General features: G+C 48.8%; 1 protein-coding gene across 1 annotated transcript in view; it reads right to left on the bottom strand.

The window, feature by feature from the left end:
• Positions 1 to 1,684: 1,684 nt before the first annotated feature.
• The window catches only part of IFT43 (intraflagellar transport 43), a 97,994-nt gene continuing 89,496 nt past the window's right edge, over positions 1,685 to 10,182 (bottom strand). Inside the window, exons 6-9 of the mRNA XM_007987353.3 lie at positions 3,069 to 3,141; positions 2,726 to 2,801; positions 2,139 to 2,201; positions 1,685 to 1,970 (exon numbers count right to left, since the gene is read on the bottom strand). Of these exons, the coding sequence (XP_007985544.1) occupies positions 1,851 to 1,970; positions 2,139 to 2,201; positions 2,726 to 2,801; positions 3,069 to 3,141 (332 nt within the window). The 3' untranslated portion in view covers positions 1,685 to 1,850. The remainder of the gene's footprint in view (positions 1,971 to 2,138; positions 2,202 to 2,725; positions 2,802 to 3,068; positions 3,142 to 10,182) is intronic.

The raw sequence follows: 10,182 nt of genomic DNA, 5'->3' as shown, positions 1-10,182 counted from the left end.
ACCACAGCATCTGCTTCACTGGGAGGCTGTGAGGATGAAACCTGATCATTCCTATGTGCTGAGCCCAGCACCTGGCATGCAGTGAGAGCTCCATGTTAGATCTCGTTGCTGCTGTTGTTGTAAAAGAAAGGGAGAAAGGAAGTCAGCCCCTAGCCACTTGCTCAGGTTGGCTGGAGACCTCCAAGGTTATCAGAGTCCTGAGGCAGTTGGATTTCCAGTAATTAAGGGAGTAGAAATACAGCCTTTCTCCTTTGGGTTTCAGAATGATGTAGACTCAAGCAAAACTAGCCGGGATAGAAACTTTTCAGTGGCCATGGGAATTATTCCAAAGAGGGGCTGCCTGGGCTAAAAGTGTGACTCTGGAAAAGGAGGAAATGGAACCCTAAAGCCACTAAATCCCCGAGTTTATAATTAACAGACAAGCATTCACTCTGCCTGTTCCGGAGCCATGTGGCTCGCTGGGGAAGGGCACCGTAGTCACACAAAAATAGCCCCCCAGTGGGTTTTTGATGTTGAGCCTCTTTGTTTTTCTGAATTTTAATGAAGAGCTTTCCAGGCAGGATAAGAGAAGCACTCAGCGCTCCCTATGGCTGGGGAGTGGGCCTTAGTTAGCTGCTGCCAGCCTAACCCTAAGCCACATCCAAGAGAAGCAGGCAGTGAAGGGGCTCTGTCCTCAGATAAAGTCTCAGGGAGGAAAAGAGAAAAACAAAAACAAAAGACATCTCTGTGTAGGAGAAGGGTGGGACTCTGCTCCTGATCTCAGCACATCTTGGAACCAGGCGGTTATAACACTCGCAGCAGTGGAGATGGCTGCCACGTATCTGAAACGATAAGGAGAAGGGAGGCCCAGGCTCCGTAAGAGAGGGCTTTCATGGAATTCTCAGGGCTGCTGGCTGACCCCTTCCCATGAGAATCAGAAATGAGGCTCTGGAAACCTGTAGAAGCTTTTGGAGCTCAAGGCATGGGTTGCAGGAAGAGGGGAGAAAGGAGAATGTTTCACAACAGCCACCAAACCCTGATGCAAGTGAAGAATGGGTCTCCTTATCCGTCCCGCCGCTTCCTCCTGCTGCTGCAGCTGCCTGGAAGCCTATGATGCAGGTGGCAGTGCTGCATCACTAAGGTCACAAACAAAGGGTCCAGAGCACCCACGGGAAGGGAGGCCCCGCCCCAGAACCCCAGCGGGCAACTGTCTGCAACCTCCTGAGAAGTGAATAACTTTCAGCAGGAGTACCCACTCCTTCTCCTCCTGAATCAAACTCTTCCACATGCTCCACAACAAGGCCGTGAGTTTCGAGTTCCCATCAGCTGGTTTAAAAGTTCTCCTAGGCCGGGCGCGGTGGCTCAAGCCTGTAATCCCAGCACTTTGGGAGGCCGAGACGGGCGGATCACGAGGTCAGGAGATCGAGACCATCCTGGCTAACATGGCGAAACCCCGTCTCTACTAAAAAATACAAAAAACTAGCCGGGCGAGGTGGCGGGCGCCTGTAGTCCCAGCTACTCGGGAGGCTGAGGCAGGAGAATGGCGTAAACCCGGGAGGCGGAGCTTGCAGTGAGCCGAGATCTGGCCACTGCACTCCAGTCTGGGCGACAAAGCGAGACTCCGTCTCAACAACAACAACAAAAAAAGTTCTCCTTCACTTGTGATACATTTTTCCAAGAAAGGACTGGAAAGAAATGGAGGAGATGGCACAGAATAAAGCAATTTATTGCAATTGAATTATCCAATGTGGTTGACTGAATATAAATATTTTTATTACAAAATATTCCAGGTAAAAATTCAGAGCTGCTTGCAAGCTTCTTTAGCTTTCAGCTCACTGCATTTCTTCATGTCTAGAGCATGGGTGATGGGCTCAGGTGTGCCTGGCCTGCACCGCAGGGTCCTCCTTCTCCATCTGCAGTGGGTCCCACTCAGTGAGGACCTCTGAGGACACCTCAGTGAACAGATGGTCCCAGTCCCAGCCGACGTCATCCTGCCAAAAAGGGTTTCGCTGGGTAAGACAAAGAAAGGCCTTTTCCCTCAACTTTAGCTGACTCCTCCCTCCCATCCAGGCCTCAGGGAGGCACAGGCCAGTCCGGGAGTCAGCTGGTTATGGGAATGCCAGAGCTGAGAGATCGGGGAACTGCTGCCACCACTGTACCTCCCGGACTTCATGCTCTGGCGCCAGCACTTTGGTGAGGAGTTTCAGGTCGATCTCTCCATCCTGTGAATGCAAACAAAAAAGGTCAGCCTGAGGACCTTGAGGGCTTTCGGGTAACTCTTTCTCACAAAACCAGGATCAGTTTTTGTGCATCAGAACTTCCCAAACTGAGACCTGCAGGAACGCCTTCACAAGAGAGTAAAATCATGAATAAACCACATGCCCACTAAGAAATGAGGGAAGGCTATGCTTCCTACATGCTGGGCGTGATTTGGGGCAAAGGACCACACCAGGAGAGCAGAGCGTGACAGCAGCATGTCCACAGGGACAGAGGGAAGTGGGGTGCCATCAGGTGCCAAGGGGGTAGCCAGGTGGGAGCCTGGCACTGAGAAACACTGGAATATGTTGGGTCCAGGGTTGCTGTGAGATGAACGAGGATAAAACCTGCAGCAGAGGTATGGGTACCAGGCACCCAGCCTCAGGGACTGGTGGAGGTGCTGTACAGCTTGGGAGGAACTGAGAAATCTCTACGGATTGGAGCCCGTTGCTTGGGGCCCGCCTCTCTATGCAGAAGTTGTTCCACTCACCAACGTCTGAATGGCTGAGTACTTCATGAGGTCATTGTCCAGGTCACGGTAGGTCATCACCCGCTTTATCTGGATGCTGAAGGAAAGAGAGAGCGAGAGGAGGGAACCCCAGGCAGGACCCATTCCAGGAGTGCTGCTGGGCCACCATCCCCAGAGCCTTGTACACAGCTGGGGATGACCAGAATGGGAATAAAATGTCTTACAAAATGGGAACCCTGGATGGAGTCCAACACCAGAAAGATCCAGATTGACATTGGGGGCGTCAAAGGTCCACTGTAGATGATATCTGGAGTGTATTAATTACGTGTTCTTTGCTTCCCCAATCACATCTGATTTAACCTACCTGGGAGGGGCTGCCACTTGCAAAACAAAGTCTTCTTCCTGTACTTCCTCCAGATCCGGAATGATAGGAATATCTGCAAGGAGAGGCAGAAGCCACACTGTCTGCAGAACTCGCAGGGATTGTGCCTGCTTCTCCACTTCTTACTCATTCCCCTTCAACACACCAGCCATGGGGCTGTGGGCTGGGGCAGGAAGGACACTCAGACACAAACTCGGGGTAGGATCAAAGGTGGTGTTTCAGTGATGCCTGAATCCCAGGCCTCACTCCAGAACCTGCTGAGGTAGAACCTCCTGGGTAAGGCTCAAGCACCCGGATTTTTTTCCCAGGCGTTCCTTGGTGATCCTGATGCATGTGACAGGATAGGAGCCACTACAGTGGATCTCCAAGGAGAAATGTAAAGAAATAAATGTAACAAAGGGCTTATTAGAGGAGAGGAAAGAAGAGGAACTGACAAGTGAGCCTGGCATGGTCAGGGACAGAGGAACTGAGAATGTGTAGTGCCACAAAGCGGATGTCGCAGTGAGAGCCACTCCTCATGACCCAGATCTCTATGTGCATTAGCCCCGGAGTGCAACCATCAGGGCCCTCAGCCTGCATCTCAAGGGCGTCTTCCACCTAATGACATAGGCTGACTCCCTGGGATCCAGGTCTCCATTCACCAGATCTAATGTAATCAGTGATGCTGATTCTACAATCATGCTTTTCTTGCTGTCTCAAGATTTTCCATCTCTGAACTCTCCAGACAATGTAAGAGGAGACACGAGGCCATTTCTTTCACCAGTCCAACAAAATCATGCAAATAGACAAACTGGGAAACCAGTCCATCCCTTAATTGTGGAAACTTGCTTAAGTGACCAAAAATTGTCCATGTTCTCTTGGGTCAACCTGACACCCTAAAGAAACATTTCCTTTTCCAAATGAGTATCACTGACTGGTTAAGAGATTTTGTTTTAAACAGTCAGGGGTGGGGAAGAAGAGAAAGATGGTGCAAGAAAAAAGGCCTGGTGGGGTGAGACAGTCCTAGAATTCCCAAAGCAACTATAAACTCGGAAAGAAGGAAAAATCCCAAAGAGAGACTGGTGAAGACATCTTTCATTTCTGCTTTCATGGATTGAATTCAACCTTAGTTTTACAAGAGGTGCAAAATCGTTTCAAGAACAGCTGAGAAGACCCTTTTGCCACTTTCAGGCAATTCATGATTTAGACTTTTCGATCACTCTAGTCAAGCAATGCCAGAGGATGGAAATGTCAGTTCCAAGCCTGGTGTCTTTATTATGACTTTGACTGTGGAGGCACAGGTGTTGTACCTGGAAAAAGAGAGCATGCAAGGGAGACACAGAGACAGAGAGAATTTGACAGAAAGAGACAGGCAGAGAAAACAAGGGATAAAAAGTGTGAAAAGGGATAAAAATAAAAAGAAATTGCTGATAGGGAAAATAAAGAAGAGATACATTCACCACCCCCCAAATAATGAACCACATTCAGCAAGTCTTAAATCTAGAAAGAAGCTGTTCAGAGCTTAGATTATCTCTCTCTATTCTGCTAGAGAATTGGAGATGGAATGCTCTGAGATTCTATTTCTTATGCTAATAGAAATTTAGCTTTCTTTTTCCCTCCCGTTCTGTGTGATTAATACAGTCCATTGTGCAGGCTGCTGAGAATGCTGTGCCCCAGGCTGGTGAGACTGCACAGGCCCTGCAGAGGGACAGGGAGGAAGCTGGCTGTGCCATGCACCATCGGCAGTGTGACAGTTTTGGAGTGTGCCTGGCTCTCCTCGGGTGCGGAGTCCAGCCTGAGATGAATATTCAGAAGTTGGTAAGAAAATGCCCCGTGCTGAGTTTAGGGCTCAGGACAGGGTCTTCCCAAACTCCCCTTTCCCTCCACAACTTTAGCATTTGGGTCCTGTCAATTCTGCCCAGCGTCTTGGGGCTCTGAGGAATTGCACTTCTGCCCGATGTCCACTCTCACTCCCCACAGGCATCCCTCTTCGTCCCCAACCCCCTCCTCCAAATGTGCACAAAGTGTGTGGGGCTGGCCCATCTGTGACAGATCAGAGGTCAGCTCAGGCCTTGGCAAAGGGGCCGCTCAGAGCGGTGCTGGTGGGGCTGGCCACACAGTGGGATTTCTCTCTAATTGGAAGCCTGGTGCCCAGCAGAACTCGGTGAGCCGCCTGAGTGGGACAGAGCCAGCGATGACAGCCAGGCCAAGGCAAGCTGGAACATTCTTGTGCAGTGACAGCTTGAGCCATCGCAGCAGAGGCAGGCCATCCAACTCCGGCCCCCAGCAGAACAGGTGTCTGCAGAGCAGGTTTTGGGCAAACTTCAAAGAACTTCAGAATTTTACAGTTTCTGATTTACAATCACAGGCAAGTGCTCATGAGCACATAATATGTTCTGGGGAATTTTTTTTCTCTTTATCTCCTTCCCTCCTCCCCGCTCCCCTACTCTCACATATACCACGAACGAACACAGAAAAAAAGAAAACAGCCTTAAGAAACCAGCTTCTTCACAAAATTACCTCTGAGCAGTGATCTGGCCTGCCTCCAGTAAGAGATAGTGACGACCTGCAAAGGCGGACTGGGGATGCAGCCTGATTCAGGTTGTAAAGTCTGACATGCAAAACACACGATTTTAACAGAGACAATACGAGGAAGACAGGACTCAGTTCTGGTACTATTGAAAAGCAACCACCATTTTAAAAAATCCAAAAGTTATGTTTACTTTATTTCCTTTTCTTCAATTTTGCTAATACCGAGAAGAACATGAACAGCTGCAATGAGGTCAGGGGCGTGCTATGTAGAACTCCTGCTCCGCGGTGAGGAGGCAGGCTCTGGAGGAAGGAGGGTCCGCTCCAAACCCTGGCTCCACCACCTACTAGTTGTGTGACTTTTTCTCTCTATGCCTCAATTTCTTCATCAATAAAATGAAGATCAGACTCACGCCCACCCAGTCAGTTGCTGTAAGTATTAAATGCAATGATCTTTATACAATACTAGCACTGTGATCAGTATATAATAGTCAATAACTATTCTTATGGACTTAACCGATATTATAATATTACATATGTAGAGAAACTATATGGCTCCACCTTCATTTTCTCCTGCCAGTGATGGCCATTTTTCAGAAGAGAACACTGAGGCTAAGCAAGATTAAGCAGCTTGCATGGGGTGAAACTATGAGTAATGGACTTCAATGTGGCTGTGATGCCTGAGCCCTGCCATGCCCCACACAGGCTTTCTTCTCAAAAGTGAAATGCCTTCAAAGACCCCTCCTCCTAGAGTGAAAGGGTGAGACAGCTGCCCATGTTCAAGACAGCTTTCACTTAATGTCCTGTGAAACTTAGGGTTAGTAGGGTTAGGGTTGAGGAGTTAAAGAAGGAAGGTATTTCTGCATTGAGGACAGGGCAGCTGAAGCTGAAGGAGAAGCAGGATTCAGCTAGGCGGGGAACATGTGCAAAGGTGCTCGGCGGTGAGAAGTAACTGGCAACACTGGAGAAACGGAAGGCGGGACGTTGTGGTTGGGCTACGCCAGACCTCTTCCAAGGCATGATGGGGGAAAACCCAGAGGGACTAAGCAGGATAGAAAATGCATGTTCCTTCCTTAGTGGATCACTTCTGAATCTAACAAGCAGAAATAAGAGCTTCCTACTTTATCCTTCCATAATACTTTATTCATGGCCACGGGGTAGCTCTCATTACCTTGCAGGAGGTAGAATCCATGAAATTTGCCCCAAGTCTGCCCCCTGGATGGTGAACTAGCTGAAAGCAAAGCCACAACCCAGCATCTGTGCATTCCAAGGACTGGAAGAATTAGGAACAACTGAATAGAACTGCATTCAACAGATGCTCCTCAGGTCAGGAAGTGACACACATGGAAGAGCCATGTCAACCTTCTCTACTTCTCTACATTGTTCCAATTAGAGTTGCTACTGAGTCCTAAAGCTGCCTGAGTAGGATTCATCTTACAAGAACAAAGAGTAATCCTTGGCTACTTCCTGGATTTGATAACATCATAGCAAAGGCGTTGGCTTCCTTCAGAGCTGCAAGGCCCCCTGGGAAACGCTTGTGCATATCTAAGAAACAATGGATGCGTGGAGACAAAGTTTCAGAGGAAGAGTCATTCAAACTTGGTCCAATATGGTCCATTTGGCGTCCATCCTGAGGCTGGGTCACACTGCTCTTCACCAATCTCCACATTCTGGAAGCACCCAACAGAGGCTTATGAATGCACAGCAACAGCAGTACAGATCTATTTGAAAAAGAGAGATCGCCAAATGGGAAACCCATTTTGATACTAGAACACTAGTCTGCCGACACCCAACACATCTACCCAATAAATCGTTCAGCAGATGATACCACAGAAATAAATGAGTGCTGCCTAAATAAATAGAAACTTATGGAACACCAATAGATCAATTACAACCGGTTTCAAAGATGTGAGCTGTTGGATGTGAGGGCAACTGCCATTTGCCCTGAAATACATTCATTATGGATAATATCATCACATGTGCACACTAAAATGCTAATTACCTAGCAGAGTCCCAGAAGGATCCTTTTCAGTTCCCGTGGCCTGACAGTCAAAAGCCTACCTGCCTCTTCCAATGAAGCCAGCCCCAAATCTCTGTGATGCGTTTTGTGATAGCATGCACAAGACGTTCAGATCCAGCTGTTGTTTGCCTGTTTGGGTACCGCTAGAACAGAAAGTGACTTCTTAGATTGGACTTAGCTTGCAATGAGTATCCCCAAGCACTACCCAGCTCTTCACCTGGAGTATAAATCTAACTCCAGCAGGAAGGAGAGAACAAAGGAGACACCCCAATCTGGCCCCTGGGTCCCACCCAGGCAGAGATGTTTCAGGCAGGGAGCTGCTTCTCTCAGTAACCCTTTAGGGTCTACTCTTTGCTAATTTTCTTGGTTGGGGATTTCTGAGTAGGGTTCCCTGGTCGTGTTCAGAAGGGCTTCTATAGAACTACGGAGTCTCTTCTGTACTCCAGCACTTTCTCACCTTGACATCTGAGCAAACGATACAAATGGTTGGCTTAGCTTTCCAGCTTCCTTAGGGTGCTTAATGATGACACCACCCCGCTCACTTCATTTACTCAATGAGCTTCCAAAGGCAAATGCTCTGTTTGGTTATACGCAATCTCTTCCCAAACTTCTTTCCCACTCAGTGCCCTGGCCACTGCAGAGCACTCACAGGCTGTTCAGGGCTCACATCCACCACACCCAGCCAAGTTCAACAACCAATCCACATGAAAGCGATCTGGACATGCTGCTTAAGGACACCCCAGTAAGAGCAGTCCAGACAAACCCCTGATTCTATGTCCAAAGTCACCAGACATTCAGAACTCTCCAGTGGAAGGAAACAATGCCCATGTTTTTAGGAGATGACAACTTAAAACCAGAGATCATTATAATTTTTCTCTGCAGCTGCAAAACTTTGTTTTACTGAATGCTGTTACCTTCTGCATCACGTATGGGGAATTTTAAACAGGCAAATGGAAGAAGGTCTGATTGAAGATGAAGTTAAGTGAAAGAAATTGGTCTCATTTAGCACATGACAGGATTCATCTGTGTTCCCAAGTCCACTGAGGTGGCATCATGGGCGTTTCATATTCATGAGCTGCTGCGACACTATGTCCCCTCATTTACAAAGAGCCGTGTTCAGCAAATTCTGTCCCTGTGGACACTCCGTGCATTTCATGGTCTTGTCAGAGAGACATCAAATGCTCCAGTAACCAAATATCAGAAAATGGCTTTAATTAGTGAATCTCAATCGTATAAATAATTTTTTTTCTAAGTGAAAAAATTGAGAATTTTTTAAAAGGGAAAAGAAAAGGGAAAGCAGGAGGCAACAGGCTTCAAACACCCGAAGGAACAAGGGAAAGAGGCAGTCTCAGAGGAGCTCCCGCGCAGTCCCCTGCACTCCTCGAATCAGGGGACAAGGGGCACAAACACGTCTCAGGTCTCTGGCAGGTCTGCGTTATGAAGACGTGTCCCTTGTGATTTCACCTGATTAGAGCTGGGTCCAGGGCTGTGCTCGTTACTGGCAGGTAGGAGAGAAAGAGTCTGAAAACTGCGACAGTGGCTACGGAGCCACACTGCAAAAGCTGTGGACCAGGACTGACTGCACGCAGCATGTGCTGGCCCTGCAGACACAGTGGGGCGTATGGTCAGGAGCCATGCACGAGTAGGTCCCTGAGGAGGCGTGTGATGGGGAGGCAGGGAGAGGAGGCCCTGTTCTGCAGGGCCAGTTTGGGGTGCCCATACGTTGAAATGCCTCCGTGCTCCTCCAAACTGAATCTCTCCTGATACTGCTGGGAAAAAAGGATCACAGACCTTAAGAGGAGGAAGATCAAAATAGATGATTGCTCCTCACAGCCCCCCAAGCCGTGACGGCTCTCTTGGCTGACAGTGGGTTGCGGAGGGAGGTTTGGACTGAGTTTGGTTTCTGAGGTCGGCCAGGCCTCAGCACAGTCGGGATCTGGCTGTATCTTCAGCAGAGAAGGGGGTTTGTAAACATGTCGACTTGGCTGGACCTCATGTTACCCACAGAGGGATGTTAGCATTTTTCTGAAGGAGCCACGAGTGTCTCCTCCCAGACAGCAATGTTCCTATCATCCCACCCAGGTCCACTGAAGGTTATACAAGAATCAGTATTGGCAATGCACGGTGGCGGCAGCCAGGACTCAGCCTTGCAGGCCTGAGAGTCAGGCAGGGCCCTGAGGGGACTCTCTATAGGGAAGAGCCCAGCAGTCTCAAATGACCCCATTCTGAAGAGGACCCTGGGGCCATCTGCCCGGGTGACCTTTAGGGAGTACTGCCCCACTGGTTACTGTCCATTGAAGGAAACGAAGAGCCGAGCCCTGCAGTAGCTCTCTCAGAGCCTCGTGCAGGCTCCAGCTTTCATCTGTGGAGATGTGTTAAGGACAAGGAGGGGTAAAGGACTTTAAACGTGATGAAGAAATAAAGTGGCTAGAAGGAATGGAAGCCGAGGAACTCTCCACTCTCTTCAATAAGGCCCAAGATGAGTGATCTGGTATTAACGTGACAGAGAGCACCTTCTCAGAACCGCCAGTGGAAGAACATTAGAAACCAGGCATATCTGATTCTATT

This window comes from Chlorocebus sabaeus, chromosome 24 (assembly GCF_047675955.1).
Source record: "Chlorocebus sabaeus isolate Y175 chromosome 24, mChlSab1.0.hap1, whole genome shotgun sequence".
Lineage (NCBI taxonomy): Eukaryota > Metazoa > Chordata > Mammalia > Primates > Cercopithecidae > Chlorocebus > Chlorocebus sabaeus.
This window is presented reverse-complemented; position numbering and strand designations above follow the sequence as displayed.